General features: G+C 36.9%; 1 protein-coding gene across 4 annotated transcripts; it reads left to right on the top strand.

Annotated features, from left to right (window-relative positions):
- Window positions 1-486: 486 nt before the first annotated feature.
- On the top strand, window positions 487-16,637 carry LOC105036262 (transcription initiation factor TFIID subunit 12). 4 transcript variants are annotated; one of them, XR_830468.4, is made up of 8 exons: window positions 487-1,162; window positions 4,400-4,567; window positions 5,264-5,830; window positions 7,792-7,866; window positions 9,023-9,105; window positions 9,222-9,286; window positions 9,445-9,480; window positions 16,286-16,380. XR_830468.4 is itself a non-coding variant. In XM_010912025.4 (8 exons), coding segments are annotated over exons 1-8 (1,584 nt in total). In that variant the 5' UTR covers window positions 487-580; the 3' UTR covers window positions 16,287-16,459. The 4 variants fall into 4 exon arrangements, 2 of the variants coding, with proteins under 2 accessions (XP_010910327.1, XP_010910326.1); XM_010912025.4 differs by having other exon boundaries at window positions 9,027-9,105; window positions 9,434-9,480; window positions 16,286-16,459; XM_010912024.4 differs by having other exon boundaries at window positions 489-1,162; window positions 9,027-9,105; window positions 16,286-16,637.
- Window positions 16,638-17,762: the final 1,125 nt, after the last annotated feature.

Raw genomic sequence — 17,762 nt, 5'->3', positions numbered from 1 at the left:
ATTGTTTAGGATGTCATTTATATTTATAGAAAATTATATAAGATATTAGAAAGCTATATATATTGTTTAGAATATTATATATATTCACAGAAGTCATATATATTGTTCAAGATGTCATATATATTCATAAAAAATATATAAGATATCAAAAAGTCATATATATTGTTTAGGATGCCATAAAAATATAGAAAGTCATATATGTTATTCAGGATGTTATATATATTTATAAAAAATCATATAAAATATCAGAAATAATAACATTATTTTTTTTATTCTATGAAAAAAAAATATTTTTATTATTAAAAATTAAAATAAAATTAAAAATATTAAATATCTATTTATCATTAAGTAAAATATATTCTACCTCAATTTTATTACTCAACGAGCTGACTGGGCTGGCTTAAGGTGAAAGACCTTGACCCGGGCCAACGCAGTCAACACGCGTCAGGATAATTAAGCACCTGGAAACCACGTTACTGCACCTCTGCTTGTATCTGGTCCCCGACCGACTTAGAGAGCCCTCTACATAAGCACGGGCCTCCGGAGAGAGAGACAATCAAGGGCCGGGGCGTCGGATACCATGGATCCACCACCACCACCCGTAGCGTCGTCGGACCCACCACCGCCGGCGGCGGCTCCGACATCTCAAGTGGCGCAGCCACCGTCTCCAGCCCCAACCCCAGCACAACCCCCACCCTCCTCCACCCTTTCAACGCCCGCCGAAGCCCTCACTCCCCCTGCGTCCTCCTCCTCGGCCCCTTCCCCCACCCAAAACCCTTCAACCCCTCCCCAACCCCTATCCCAACCCCAGCCACCTCCCCAGCAGCAATCCCAAAGCCAGCCCCCTTCGATTCAGCCGCAGCAGAGGCCGCCTCTGAATCGGAGCCGACCGCAAACACCTTACCCCCACTTTGCCCACCACCTTCCCTCCGCTCCCACCTCCTCCTCCGGCCCTCCTTCTTCTCTCGCTTCTCCCTCGCCCTCTCCGGCCCCAATGCAGAGGGGTGGGCTCGCCATAGGGGTGCCTGCCCACAACCCTCACCATCCAAGGCCCCAGCAGCCGCCTTTATCCTTCTCCACTTTTAGCCCATCACCGCCATTCAGCCAGCCATTTAGTTCAATGCCTCGGGTGCCCGAGCAGTCCCCGACATCCAGTTCCCAGGTATTGGTCGAGCCTTTGCCTTCTATTTCATACAGGAATTATATGAAAAATCACTTCTTTAGAAGAAAAGTTGTTGCAAAATTTGTTCTTCTTAAGTTGTGCATGCCAAAATGTTATGACCTTGGAAATTATTTCTGCTGTTGCAGTGGAAATCTCCACTTGGATTCCTTAGGGCGAGTTATTTTTGAACGAACATGAGTTTATTCGGGTATAATGGCAATAGGGAACAGAGATGCCTTTGAGAGAATTAGGGCATGCTGTTGTTTCTGATGGAAAAAAATATGCATAAGGTGAGTTCACAAGCACAAAGAAAGTAGAAAATTGGTGAACTTGGAGCCTTATGTGATGCCTTGACTCTGGGAAATTGAGATAAAGCAAGGACAAGGGGGCTTGCAAACCTGTCAGTCTAGACAAAATCAATCCCATTTCCCCACTCTCATTTCCGTTCCATTACATTCCTGGTATTTAAATAGAGCCTCTGAAACAGTATTTATAACAAGGACTAGGTTACATTATGTTGTGCCCATGCTGTTCATGGGTTGGCATGGCAAGCTAGTGGACCATATGGGTCATGTGCATGAACAAGAGTCAGGCCACAGTTGAGCAGATGCTTCCATTCTGGTATATATTTGTCAACATATGCACACACAATCACGTACCAATATTTCAAGTTGGAAACATGGGTTTTGCACTTACATGTGTTTCCTATATGCGACATTTAAGATGACCTTTCAACTACAGTAACAAAACAGATCGGTGTATCTCCTGGATATCCATGTATTTATCAGGACCATAATTTCATTTTCCTGCTAAGTTGCATTATCAGACTTTTGATCCTTTGTCTGCAAATTTTCCTGTCATAATGTATGTTACATCCAATGCAACTCTTGTTCCATCAAATGGCAATTCATCTTCAACATGCAAGTCAGTTCATTTATGATAAGTAGCAAATAGTTTTAATGTTAAATGCCCACTCTTGGTGCTGCTCACCATGTTTTGAAAAATCACTTTTTTCCCACAACTTATTTCAAGAATAATCATTTTCATATTAAATGTTTGTCCTTAATAATCTTACTTTATATCTTAGGTATGTTTTTCTGATAACACCAATTTTTATGGGATGTAGTTTTTAATTTCATTTGAAGTAAGAAAAAGCCATTTGTGTTTTCTCCTATCTCTAAACATTTTTTAAAACAATTTATGGACAGAAGAAAAGTATTTTTTGCAGCAGTTATTGCTAAGGTGAATAGGTCATAAATGATTATTGTAATGTTGTCATCATTCCCTTTCATCATCCTATGACTCTTGAGTTGTTTTTGTGTTGTATATTACTTAATAATGTGATACAAACAACTGTCTCGGTTGTGTTACATTTTCTTGGGGTTTCAGTGAATTTAGTCTTTTTACGGCTGGTACCCAACCTAACATGAACCTTCTGACCTTTTCATCAAGGCTTAGGGTCAGCAATCACTCTCTTAAACATGCCTGATAAGAAAGAAATGGTGTATGATTCACCTTTTAAGCTCCAATAAGGCTCAGAATCAGCAATCACTCTTTTAAACATGCCTGATGAGACAACAATGTACAGCACCAGAACTGAGCAACAAACCTGTGTTGACATGACTATGACATGTGTTCGTGGACTGATATGAGTTGGACAAATCAGTGAAGCTCTAGAACACAACACATTGAGGGACAAAGAAGGAAAGTTAGAGGAGAGAGAAGGGGGTGGATGTATCTAATGAATCGGGGAGAGAAGTTTGAAAGAAGTGGGAGGGGTGGGAGTTCAAGTGTTCAATAAAAGAATTGGACCCAACAATCTTCTAAAAATTGGACACAGGGACACATCTGTATCTTATATATGTGCCTGTATCTTGTATATGTGTGCTAATGTATGCATATAATGAATGATGAGCTATACCTATGCTCCTTAAGTTAATTTGACAAAATGATTACTAATTATTATGTTACAATGAAAATATATGTTTTGCATGTAGACACACAATGATGATGGCATCATGATTTGATGGTATGAAGGACTGAGTGTCGTGAAGGCCCCAAGTGTTTGACATGCTAAAAAAGCCAAAAGTTGTTGGTGAATCGGCCTTAGTAGTGAACAGATGAAATTGGGTGGAGAAGTGTAGGCTATGGAGGTTGCAGTAGGTGCAGCATTGAGAATGATCTGAAGAAAGGGATTTAGGAATAGGTTGAGATATTGTTAGGCTGATGGTGGCACATGTGGCATACATGATTTATTCAAGTGAAGAACATCTAATGGATGGTTATGATAACATCTGTCAAGATTATATGGTGTTTTGATGGCAAATTAAACTTGTAGTCCCTAGTTTGTATGCCATTTTATGCTCCGGCCTATTCAGAAAACAGTTTTACTCCAGGTCCCTTCTTTCAATGGCCATTCAATTTTAGTTCTTTGTTTATTTAAAAAGCAAGGAATAGACCTACAAATATCGTAAGGTAATCATGTGCAAAATAATGCATAGGTGTGCATGAAGTACATTCAAGGGATTAAAACTTAAAGCCATGTAAGATTAGGTGATGCACAGCATGTCTAAGTACCTGCACCCATTTTTTTGGATCTCTTTTTAACTGATTTTATGTATCCTAAGATTTGGTGGTGATGGAGCTGGCTTTTAGATGAGGCTGTAAATGAGCTGAGCTTGAGCAAACTAGGCTCAATTTCATTTAATTTCAAGCCAAATGATCTCATGAATGTTTGATACCTCTAATGGCTTTCAACTATAAAGTTGAATCTATTCTTTCTATAACATACACATAATTTTTTTTTTATTTATTACAATATTTAAAATTATATATGTTAATATATCTTGCTTATTCAAGGTGAGCTTGATGAGCCAAGCCTAGCTCTAAGTGGGACAAATTCAAGCCAAATTTTGATCAAAAAATGAGCTGGTTGCTAATGGCTCCTTTGTTTGACAGTGCTATCCCTAGACAATCACCTCATCTGACACCTGTACCTGATCCCATGTGACATAGTTTTAAAGTTTTCAACTGGTTGGTTTGACCTCTTTGAGCTCAGGATTTAGCTCACTTGAATTTTCTATATGAGAGAATGGCTACATAAGGAGATTCAATGCTTGTAACTGCAAAATGGATGATATAGGGAAGAAGTGCTATGCTTTTCAGATTGAAGTTTGTTGATTTTTTATTTTTTTTAAATCTTTACCTCTGAGCCGTTATTGTGACTCCAATTTTTAGGTCAGACAACCTGTTCAAGGGATTCAAAATATCGGAATGATCGGGGCTCTTAGTGCTGCTGGTTCTCAAATACGGCCAAGTGGGATGTCTGGGTCTCAGCAACAGAGATTTGGTCAGCCACCTTTGAGATCAGCATCTCCATCAGCTAACCAAACTTTAAATTCACAAGTAAGTTGGGGAATAGTTCTTTTAATCTGGCAAATACCGGACACACACACACACATGCCCACACATATGTATGTAAGATATCTAATAATTTATATTTACTGCCTTGTGGTGATGCAGAAGAATCGACATGTACCAATTTCTTGATATAAGTTCTGTCTTTTACTGCATATCTGATTGTTTATGTGCCTTAGAATTTCTATTTTCAATACTATTGTATAAAGCAGGAAATAGTATTAGACACCTGACTTTCTGATTTAACAATTCACTTCCTTTTGCTCACTGTTTGCAGGAGCTATTTGCATATATACATATTATATATACATGTAAATACATAGACACATACATATATGTATATGTATGGCATTCCATTCAAAGATAATGTGCTTTATATCAAGCTGTGATTAGTGGACTTTTTGCCTTCTCTCTGATTTTCATTTTTCTCTGTTTTATTGATTGAGAAGTTATCACGGCATTTGTCACTTGAGAGGAATATTTGATATAGTTTTTTGATATAGAGTTGTCTTTGCATGTTTAAGTGCATCTCAACAACAGCAAGTGGTCCATGTTGGCGTCCTTTGTTAGAAACTACATCCGAATGCTTTTAGACAAGCCTATGTATTTTTTATTATTGAATTACTTTATTGTGTTTTTAAGTGTTAATTATCTTATTTCAGCCTGTTATGTTTCTGACTGCAGAAATTTCCAAGCCATGGCCTACCAAGAACCCCTTCCATGGCTTCTCCTAGTTCTCCATCACCTGTACCACAAAGTCCTCAATCTCTACAGCAGCCATTGTCCTCGGCACAAGGAAAGCAAATGCATGCGCCTTCCATACCTTCCTCATCATATAGGCCCCCAGTGAAGCCACATGTTTTGCAGCAAAGGCCACACCATCTCCAACAGCATCAGCATTCTCTTCAAACAACTTCACATCAACAACAAACCCCATCATCTCAACAACAGCAGCAACAGAAGCAACAACAACTGCAGCAACAGCAACAACAACAACAGGCTTCATTATCACATCAGTCACTTGAGCACCATAATCAACAGTACCTAGCGCTTAGAAACCAGCAACCAGTAACTCAACAACAACAGGCTTTACGAGCTCTTGGGTCAACAGTTCAAAAGTCAAATTCTCCAGGACAGGGGCACTCTGGTGTGGTTCAATCTGGGAATATCAGCCTAGCTGTTAATACAGATGATGCTGAATCTGGGAATCAGATTCTTAGCAAGAGAAGCCTCCGTGAATTGGTTGCCCAGGTGAGTTGTCCACCTAATCTTTTTTGGGATCCAATCTTGTCAGTCCACAGAGGTTCAAAATTTTGATTTAACAATTTATGAACCCGGAATCACTTGTGCAACAGTTTAAATTTATTTACTGCAGTCAAAGCCTAATGTGTGCAAACAATCTCATTTTTTTTTGTTTGATCTCTCTGATATCTAATCATGAATTTCTTGAAACTACATAATTTGATGTATATTATGGAAAAATTTGAAACTACAATATGTATGCTTGGTTTGGCAGCCCCAAAGACCCTGCCACCCCACATCCCACCTCATTTTTGTTCTTGACCTTATGGTAAGGACCTGGCCTGATCCTGGTTTGACTTGTCTCACTAAACTCCTCATATCTGGTGCTGGAACCAAGCAAGGGCAGGTGATGATGAAGGGGGTTCAAGGAGGAAAAGAGCAAGAGGAAGTTCTATACGTAATAGAGAGAGGGCAGCTAGGGAGGTGGGAAGCGATGAAGAAAGGTGAGAGAGGATGGGCTGGTTGGCATGGTTATAGGAATAGTGGAAAGGTGATGAAGAGACGGTTTAGGTGCAGCCATGAGTAAGATGATGATGATGATAGGCTGCTCAATTGGGAGGGGAAATAGCCATGATCCTGATAGGAAGAAGAACTGGATATTTTTGGAATAAAATTGAATTTCAACTCTCTCTTAAAGCAACATGTTTCAGACCATCTAAACTTAGATCTAATGGATAAAAATGTGGAAGGACTGAACTATTTCTCTTTTTATGAGAAGCATAGTCCATCTTTTATATATGTTATATTGTGTTGCATGTTACATATTATGCATTGTATATTACTATATACTGTGTATTATGTACTATTGATTATTAATTATTTATTTTTGAAAACTAGGATGGGAGGAAGTCTAGCCAAAAGGGATGGTAGAACTTGAACCGAGGTTATTAGTACCGAACCCGTAGTGACACTACTAATGGAACAACCTTCTTTATGCTACTATATTGTAATATTTATATTTCTCCAATTCTCATGCTTTGGAGGGAGTCTCCCATGAGGGGAGACTTGGGGCAATGGAAATGGAGTGGTACTTATATTTATATGTCTATCTTCTCATCTTCTCCAGTTCGCCAAGTATTCAATATAGGACTATTCCAATTCCCTCAATGAGGAAAGTGAAAAGACAGGGAAGTTACATTTTGCTTTCAAATTTCATGTTGAAAATTTCAAACTCCATGTAAGAAAGAACCTTTTCATGAAAATAAAGATGAAAACATTCTATCTCTATACTATATTTGTAAACCAAGAGATCGAATTCATGGAATATTCCCTCTTGTTTCCATGGGTCATCTTTTTTATGCAAAATGCCCTTGCCTTGATCCTGTAATCCCAGGGGCCATATTATTCTTTTCCTTTTCGTTCAGAGCTTGGTAAATATCAGTATCACTTGTTTTTTTTACTCTTGCCACAAAGAGAGAATTATGGGATTCTCCATGTTGTTCAAAATCAATATCCTCTAATTGCATGTAGTGCCCAAAAGATGTCTTATGATCTGACATCCATTTAGGTTAAAATATGAGAAGTGGAAAATGTTATCAATTACATGGTATTCAAGATCTCTTATCATCTAGCATGTTTTTCTATTATTGAAAATTTCATGTTAAGAACCAAGTATCTTCTAAAAGATCAGAATTTTCAATACGTGTATATTATAAGGAAAAAAAGATAAGATCATTGTTTTGAAATCTGGAATTTTCATAATAGTCCTCTCAGAAAAAAAGAATGTCCACATTGACTTATTTTATCTTTTGTTTTCTGTTTGTACAAAATTCATTTCATATTATATCTTTTCACTCATTCATTGCACATGGCCATCTGCTTTTTTTCTTATTAAAAGGTACTTCAACATGTTATTAGTCAGTTTTTGGAAGACTGGAATTTTCATTAGTTTGATGTTTAACTGTGGGCAGATCGATCCATCTGAGAAACTGGATTCTGAAGTTGAAGATGTTCTTGTTGAGGTTGCCGAGGATTTCATTGAATCTGTGAGTTCTCTCTACATTTGAAACCAACATATGCCTGCATGATCATGAGTGCATCCTGCACATGTCAATAGAAACATATTAAACTGACAAAGCAAGATTAGTGCAGGCTCTACTGGAAAACATAGCAGCAGAGCATTTTGTTGACATTGTGGCGCATTTTGATGTGCTTTCTGTGTACATTTTTCCACTTTCATCAACAAGTTTCTGCATTTTTACCAAAAAGAAGTTTCTGCATGAAATATATGATGTCTACATGTGCATAACCTTGTATCTTATATTTTCTGGTCTGTTTATCAATTTATATGCATAGCCTTGTGACAAATTTTTATATATGTTTTACTTCCGAATACGGGCTCCAGTCTTCATTGTATTAGGGCCCAAAGTCGTTTGCTATTAAGGCCTTGATGAACAATTCATAAACAAAATTGAGATTTGCAAATGCATTGCCAATCTTCCCTATTGAATTGAATTTTTTGTTTCCTTCTTTTCACTGACTACTGATAACTTTGTTTTACCCAATTGCTTAAGAACTGAAATGGATAGTTAAATGCAGTGGATCACATGAATGTTTCTGTAATTGGATAAGCCATAATTATTTTGTTCTTCATCTTGAGCGCTTCTCATTCATATCCTTATGTTGGCAACATCTTTACCACAAGCTTTGATTGGACTTAATTGCAGCTGATGAATAGTACTCAGAAATTGTTTTCTAGAAGATATGTGTCACTGGACATAGATTTTCCATGCAAGAAATTTGTTCAGGGTGCTTCTCATCTGCCTTTTTTTCTCTTTTGCTTCTTAATACCTGCCTTTTTCTCCCATACAGTTATCCACTTGCCTCTAACTCTACCTTAAGTTATCAAGTGACTTCTGCTTCTAGTATAAGAATATAAACTAAGTATGTTATTGCAAAACCTGCATATTTTTGACAAGTCTTGACAAAATATATAGACTTAATAAATGTTTTTATAAATAATCTATAGACTTAATAAATGTTTTTCATCAATAATAACTATTTCTTTGAAAATAAACAGTTGGTTAGCATGACAATTTCTTTGGGATACTAAATGCCAATGTTGAACTGCAAAATCCCTTTCATTGTTTTCCATTTGAAATTTTTGTCAACTATTTTATGCTAATTATCCTTATATATTAGGCAGGTAACAACCTTTGCTTGCTCCTTGGCTAAGCATCGAAAATCATCTACCTTAGAAGCAAAAGACATACTCCTTCATGTAGGTGAGCAAAATCAGAATTGTCTGCTGTCTGGTTTGTGTTGGACTAAAATATTCCTTTAATTCCTTAGCTTGTTTTGTAAAGTATAGCTGTACTAAGTTAGTATATTTCTACTACAGAGAGAAACTGGAATATGACACTACCTGGTTTCAGTGGAGATGAGATCAAGTGCTATAAGAAGCAGGTAATTCAGAATAATTACTGTGTGCTGTTAGCAAGAGTCGTGCATCATTTTTATCTTTAAAAGAGAGTCTTGCAGGTTTCTTGCTTGTTTTCTTCCTCGTAGTGACAAACTCACCCAGATTATTTGTTTTTGGTTATTTCTTGGGAGATGATGTGCAGTTCACAAATGATATTCACAAGGAGAGGCTTGCTGTGGTACGTTATAACTTAGATCTGCAGCATATGCCAATTTGAGACTCTCTCTCTCTCTCTCTCTATATATATATATATATATAATATCTTCACTGCAATTGTATTATCTTTGTATCATATGACATTGTTCTCTGTATGACCCCTCTTTTTTTTGTTCAATTAACAAATTTTGATTACATAACATCCAACTACCATATGCATCTTGTTCAGTTTTTTATTATGCAAAACCTATTGGTTTAGTGATGACAAATTATGAAGTAGAGGACCTATATAATCAGGTAAATTCGAAATACCTAGTACATTAATTCTTATTTATTTATTTTTAATTATACATGCAATATTTCTCCTAAGGAAAAAGATATTATATCTTCTCTCAAAAATTATATATTCAATATATTATGATGAAATTCATTTTGATCTTGACAATTATTGCAACAAATGAGCAATGCCACACTGTCTGCACAAGGGTAAGGATGCTCAACTTTGAGTTGGGTGTCATAGGTTTGAAACATAGAAATATAGTCTCTTGGAATGTAGCGGTAAGATTGTATACATCTAACCCTCCCTAAACCATGCAACTGTGGGAGCTTCATGCATTGAGATGCCCTTTTTATAAGCAATGCCCTACATATTATTGTTTGAATAACAGGAAGCATTGCACAGTTTCCAGTTTGCCATTTGAGCAATTCTTAATTATTTGAGTAGTTCAAAATTTTGTTTTCCCCAAATACCACTAAAAATTATTGTTTAAAATAAGTGCATGCAAATGCATAGGCAGATGCAATCTTCTAACCATATCGCATTGCCTTTATGCAGTTACTATATATGGTGGTACCATAAATGGACAAAAAGATGTTTCGCTTAAATGTTGCGGGGCCGCATAGGCTACCCATTTAGCATTATTGCAGTTGTATATGTAACCCATTTAACATTGTCATGCCTCGTGTGTAGGGTTGAAAACGGATTGGATAATAGTATATCTGTGTCAATATTTGTTTTAGTTAACGAATATAGATACGGATACAAATATTAATTGGATGCAAAAATTTATATCCATATCTGTTTTAAACGGATACATATACAAATCAGATATAAAAAATATGGATATAAATACGGATATAAGTCGGATGATTAAATTTTATGGCCATAGAACCAAAGATATTACTAAGTGGATGATAAATCAAGTTAATAGCATGTTAATATGGCCATTCATTTTTCTTAAAAATTCATTATTGTATAAATTTAAATAGAATTACAAATGGAATCAGATATTTGGATACGGATCGAATAGCTGTCTATCCATATCCATTTTTCTTTATGGATATGGGTATAGATACGAATATTAATCGAATGCTCAAATTTCTATCTATATCCGGATAGCTTCAGATATGGAAATAGATCCGGATCCAAATGGATATTATCCAATCCACTTTAACCCCTACTCATGTGTAGCCCATTCTTCCATTGGCTTTTGTAGATGGAGCTAGTTCAAGTTGATGCCTAATGGTTAGGTTGGCTTTGAAGTTTAGGTGGCTAGACATGGGCATTAAGAATGTTAATATCTTCATTACTAATTTTGCTATGAGATTTAAGTGCTACATTCTAAGCATTTATTGTTAGTTCTCATGGTTATTGTTATTACTATTATTTATCTAAAAAATATAACTATTATTATTTGATTTTTTAAATCATTTTAAAATTTATAGTAGTCAAGAATACTAATTTCATATGCGCTCATATATGTAGTTCACATGCAGCATATGCAATATGCATTATCTAAACCACTCGCATACCATCTTTTAAAGCGCTAGTGAAAATTGCAATTTTGTGGTTGAACCTGTACAATAGGAAGGTAAAGGAATCTTCATGAAGCAAGATGCATTAATGTATGAAGGACTAGGGATGGTGATGGGGAGGGCATCAGTCTGGTAGGCCATTATCTATACCTGCCCCACAATTGGCAACCACATACCTATACCCATCCCATACCTATCTAGGGGCAGGATGGGGTGGGGGGAGGCAAGTGAGGCATGTAGAGATGGGGGCAGGCATGGATAGCTTGGGGTAGGTAAAGTTACAAAAATCATTTTTCTGCATACAAACTAAATAAATAAAAAAAGAATATAAAAGTTGATCTCACTACTTCACATGACATTAAACAAAATAGGAGGCCAAGACATATAACAAACTAAATTTTCAACAATAATAGAAACAACAATAGAAATACTGTTCTTTAGAAAGTCAAATATCTCTTGAACTAAGAAAAGCTAAACAACTAGGCATGTGTCTTATAGTCTTTCACATGATTAATCTTTCTCGTGATTGATTACAATACTTTTTTCTTTATTATCATTATAATTATTAAGGCTTATATACAATTGGTTTGGGCTCGGGGTGGGCATTGCCATTATTGGCACCTATCCTAGATCTATTGCAGTTATAGAATGAAGAGCTATCCCCTCCCCCTCTGACCAATCCGTGCCCACACACCCCCCCCAGCCCCACCCCCACCGCCCCCAACCAACATGACTCTAAATGGTTCAAGTAAAACCCAGCCTATTTGGGTTGGATACCCAATGGGATGGAGTAAATTGCCACCTTTATGAAGGGCATGTTTAGATAAATAAGATTCTAGTCATTTTTAAAACTAGATACAAGTGTTACTTAAGATATGATTTGGTGGTATATAGTGGTTGTTTGTAACTAGTTTTGAATAGGACCACGCCAAGGCACATGGACTCTTGATGCTTCAGGTCAGAAGCCAAGTCTAAGAATTATTTCTTTATTTCAACACTATAATTCATTTTTTAAAAACATGAAAGTTCGGGCTTCCTTGCACATGTGAAGATGATGAAGATGATTACTCCATGGTGGGAAGTATTTTATTTAATCTCACTTTAAGATATAATTGATTCTCTAATGATCGTAGCCTCCATAGACCTATTAAGACATATCTTTGGCTACATGAATAATAAATTGATTGTTTACGAAAATTGGATGTAAAACATAGTTATCAATATTATGATTATCATTATTTTTATCATCATCGCTGTTATTATTGACTATTGTCATTATTATTATCATTATCATTATTATGTTTATGCTTACAATTATAGTTATGATTTTGATTATTCTTATAGTTAGAATTAAGGTCAGAGTTAGAATTAAGAAAGAGAAGAGTGATGTAGGGCTTCTTCACTAGTGCCTCCACCTTTACTATACTCCTTGTAGTAGGTAATACTTGAGAAGGCTTGTGATATACGAGGTGGCACACAATCTCACCTTAAGATGATACGTCCCTTGTAATTGTGTGCATGGATCTCTAGTGTAGCCATGTATACCTTCTTGTGTACATCCATCTTTCCGATCTTATTAGATACAAGAAATTAGACACAAAAGAAAAAGAATGAGAACCTATATCTTATCCCCATTTAAGAAAAAGATAAATAATAAAATTATGCTTCTTTTCCTTCTTTTCATTATGTTCCATTTATCTCAGTTAATTGTAGGGGTGTGCAAGGAAACCAATCAAACCCAAAACTGATTCGAATTGCTAATTTCGATTTGGTTTCGATCGATTTTTTGAAATTCGGTTTCGATTTGAAAATATTAGAAATCAAAAAAATTAGTTCGGTTTTGGTTTAAAAAAAATTGATTCAAATCGAATCAACCCGTGGGTATATGTATCCATATGTATATGCATATATATTTATAATATAATATTATACATGAACCACTACTGATTCACTTATATTTGTCCTAACTCCACTGGTTTATTGTTGCTATATGTAGCAGTCATTTAGTCCATCTCATATATTTTTCATTTAGCTCATCCCATAACTTGCCCATTTAGCCCATTCCATAAGCTACCTTTTTGACATAAGCCCAATAGTCCACAATCCGATAAATTGAACCGAATCGAGCCGATTTTTCGGTTTGTTTTGAACTGATTTTTTTGTGGTCAATTCGGTTTCGATTTCGGTTTTAGAAAATTGATGCAAATTGGTTCAGTTTAAAAATTGACCCCAAATTGATCTGAAGCGAATTGCACCCCTAGTCAATTGCAGATTCAACTACTATTGTTAGAAAAGAAAGCTGGATAAGCAACATTTACAAGGTTCATATAAGGCTGGAACTGGACTGGGCTGGGCTGAGTCGGGCCATACCTAGATCTGAGCCCAGCCCAAAATTCTTTTTGGATTTTGGGCCGGGCTTAGGCTCAATTTTATGGAAAAACTCGAGCCTGAGCTTGGCCTGAACCAGATTGGGCCAGCCCTCGATGCATATCCTGAAAAATCGATTGGGCTGACCTCTCGATTGGTGGTGTCTCCTTGGAGATCACCATTTGGTCAGTGAGGGTGTTATCGTAGCAGGTCAAGACATTAGTGGTGGCGGCGGTGGCGGAGGCCCAAGCAAAGTGGGTTGCTAGAAAGGTGCCGATAGCGGTGGCACCATAGGGGACGAAGGTGGTGGCAGCTATGCCGAGACATGGCAGGGGTCATCTTGCTGGGGGAATTCCTCCAGATGGAGTGGTGGCTGGATGGGGGTGGCAAGGTGGCCGAGAGCCACTTCCTCTATGGTGGTGGAGGGGGAGTGGTGGAGCATGAGGCACTAACTTGTGGGCCGCTGTTTGAGGACGAGAGGGTGCTACCACCGGTGGAAGGGCGGTGAGGCAGTATTAGAGGGTGGCAAAGGGGGTGGGGTATTTGGGGAGGTTGCTAGTGCTACTTATCGAGATCTATAGCGGGGTCGGGGATTGGGGGGGCATGAGGTGTGGGGCATAGGGTGAAACCAAAACCCAATGGATGAAGATCAAGGTGTGTGGGGGTGAAGGGCCTATATGGGATTGGGCCTTAATTCGGGCTCTTGGGATGGGCCAATAGTATACCTAAGCCCAGCCTGAAAAAAAATGGACTCATGTCTGAAGTCCAAATCTGCTCTGATATTGTTCGGGCCTAGTCCGTAGCTCGACCCAAAGTTGGCTTGGACAGATGGGCTTCGGGCTGGCCCAAGCCCATTTGTAGCCTTAGGTTCATGCTTGCATAAAATTCATCTCTTGGTGTTCAGGCACTTCATATGCGCATGACAAGCTTAGACATGGAGATATTCAAGCAAAACTTAAGCCCGCTGAGTCAAATGTGCTTGTCCTAGGAATTTAAAGCACCACGGTTCACATTGCTGCTGCTACTATTACTGCTATTAGTGAATTATCTCCATAGAGTGTGCTAATTATCAGACAATATAATTAATGCTTCATGGTTGTCGACATGAAAATCAGGTTTTGACATGTATCCAAGTGTTTGACTTGGTAAGAGAAGAGAAAAGGAGATACAGGAACGTGAAGCAGTAAAGTAGTTCAACTAAATTATATATTTTTAAAGATAGAAAAATAATAACATTTGGTAATCAATTACATGTTTCTTAAGTATATGAGGAAGAAATAATTATAAGTAGTTTCTATATTCTTAGATATTATACAGAAGTAAAGAGGTTTGTCATCCAAACTTACCAGTTAACTCAAGTTGTAAGAAAGCTAGCATTTCACGGAACAAATTTAATACCTAGATTCTTGACCAATTTGTAAAAGGAACAAAAACTTGCTTTGATGTCATTATTGTGGGTTGAACTCATAGTAGGAAGAATCCAACTCTCTACCGATCTCTAAAAGATGGAACCAAAGAATTTCATAAGCATCTAAGCATCTATCTGCTGCTCCTTATTGGTGATCCCCATCGAGCATCTGGAATACAAGACAATTTAACTAGTGCCGTATGGACATTGACATTCAACGTGTATCCAAGAATTTGACTTGGCAAGAGGAAACAAAGAAGATATGGGGGCACATAAAAACATAGTTTTAACTAAATTATATTTTTAAATACTGTGTAAAGAAAACATTAGCTAATCAGTTATTTCTTAAGATATGAGGAAAACATAATTTTAACTAATTTGCTATTCTTAAATATTGTATGGAAGGAAAGATCAACAAATATTACTTTCTATGGGATCTTTCAGTATACAGCTTTAGTTGAAGGTGTTAAGAAAGATGCACTTCCAAGAATTATTTTTGTATGAGATCCTTGACCAATTTCTGGAAGGAAAATAACCGATAGCAAATGTCATTAATTTTGAACTTACAGTTGGAAGAATCCAACTTTTCACTAATCTTTAGAAGTTCCAAGCAGAGAATTTCATAAGCATCCAAGTGTCCGGCATATATCTAATATGGATGTGTCATACACGGATTATTGAAGCTGCATGCTAGTGTCAACCGAGTTACTTTTAGAAATATTGCTTCTCAGACCTAAACATTTTATGTTACAAACATCAAAACAAATTCTAGAAAAAAATGGATTCTCAAAGTTTAAATTATGATTCATGATATTATCAATTGACATCTGCAGGAATTATGCAACTATTTGGGGGTGCATTTGAAAAAGAATAGCTCATAAAAATACTATGACTTTTCCTTATTGTCAATGGAGAAACCCTCATACTGGATTCTTGCGGGGGCCTAGTTCAGTGATTGTAGATCCAGTAGATGGATGCTAGATAGCAAATGATATATTTCATAATATTTACTGTTGCAAAGGCCCATAGCCTATTTGTCTTGATTATTTGGACCACTTGTTTGAGAAGTAGCATTTAACGTCAACTTGATTTTTCAGACTTCTGAACATGCATTACATCAATCTTGCATGTGAAAGTGCTCTCTTAGTACCTTGTGCAAGTTTTTATCCATGCATCATGTGTGCTACAGAATTTTGCTTACATTTGGCTGATTATGCATTGTTGCTTTCTTTCTCAGATTAAGAAGTCAATGGTAGGAACAAGTGATGCCGGGAATGCAAAGAATCCTGCTGCTGGGCAGGCTGCTTCAAACCTGAAAGCTCATGCACCCAAGGCACCGGCAATTGGTTCTCCAAAGACTCATTAGCTTTGGTGGGCCATTGGAGAAGCTTCCGAATTATTGAGTTTGTAGAGAACTGTCTTGGCAGTTATGGTCTTGCATGATTTGTTCCAGCGCATGTTGCTAGCCGTTTTGTTCTTTAGAGGTTGGAATAGTGGCATATTAGCTATAATTAAATAGAGCATAAGGTGACCACTGTTGTCTGTATAAAATTTTACCAAAGTGCGTTGCAAAGATTTGAACTTGTTCATTGTCTCGGAGTAGTTATTTTCTTTTTGAAACTACCTATTTCATTGGATTCTCAAATAGTAATCACATTGCTGTTTGCACGATTTGATTAATTTTTGCTGGTGGTACAAAGTTTTATCCGTAAAGTTGGTCCAGATTATCTTTAAACTATCAGGTGGGACTAACAATCTTCTCAATTATTTACATTCTTGTCTGTGCTCAATCAAGCTCTGGTTCTCCTTTCCACGCTTAAGAAGTGGTTCAGAGCTCTCTAAGTTATTCATTAAAACCTGATTTTTTCTCTCTTTTCAGGAATTGTATGATAATGCTTTATGATAATGACTTAGACTGTTGGTCCACATTGAGCGGCAAAGAGCTTCCATTCTGGCTTTTATTTGTGCAGGGAAATGTTCTTGGCTAACTAATGTATTATCAAAATGACCCTCCTTGTCTCTTGCCGTATGATTTTGTAACCTTGCCTTTGTATTCTCACTTCCTGGGACTTCTGTTGTTTTGCTAAACGCTTAGCCTCATGTTGTTTTCGGTAAAAAAACAAGCTAATCAACCACCGCTAGGTTGCTGCTCGGATGATAACCTGTTTTTAAAATTAAAACATTAAATAATTGTGGATTTCGTTTGAATTATACGGAACTACTCCTGTATGGTGCATGATCTTAGCCCATCTGATCTATCTGCTATTAGATTATATGTTTCTTATTAGAGTTAACTAAAACAGCTGCCATTTGATTTTAGGCTGCAAATAGTCTTTCTATATGCCAAGCAATATACGGAACTACTCCTGTATGGTCCATGATCTTAGCCCATCTGATCTATCTGCTATTAGATTTATATGTTTCTCATTAGAGTTAACTAAAACAGCTGCCATTTGGTTTTAGGCCGCAAATAGTCTTTCTATATGCCAAGCAATGTAGAAAGACCATTTGCGACCGATGACGTCCTTAAAATATATTTCCTGGCGGGGACATGTTTTATTGTATATTATCTTATCTCAGCAAAGTTTGAATTTGATCCATGAATTATTTTGTATGAAGATTCAATTGCTAAAATGGGTATATCTTGTACGCTCTCTCGTTTCAATCTATAAAGACCTCTTTCATTATCAATCATCATCATCAATCATCATTAT

Source organism: Elaeis guineensis, chromosome 8, assembly GCF_000442705.2.
Source record: "Elaeis guineensis isolate ETL-2024a chromosome 8, EG11, whole genome shotgun sequence".
NCBI lineage: Eukaryota > Viridiplantae > Streptophyta > Magnoliopsida > Arecales > Arecaceae > Elaeis > Elaeis guineensis.
Note: the sequence above shows the minus strand (reverse complement) of the source record. Positions and strands in the feature narration are given on the sequence as shown.

Bases quoted from the DNA above. Each gene is read 5' to 3' on its own strand.
- LOC105036262 (XM_010912024.4), top strand. From the start codon at position 581: ATGGATCCACCACCACCACCCGTAGCGTCGTCGGACCCACCACCGCCG. The intron at 1,163-4,399 runs GTATTGGTCGAG...TCCAATTTTTAG, and splicing joins CCCCGACATCCAGTTCCCAG to GTCAGACAACCTGTTCAAGG. The intron at 7,867-9,026 runs GTGAGTTCTCTC...TATATTAGGCAG, and splicing joins CCGAGGATTTCATTGAATCT to GTAACAACCTTTGCTTGCTC.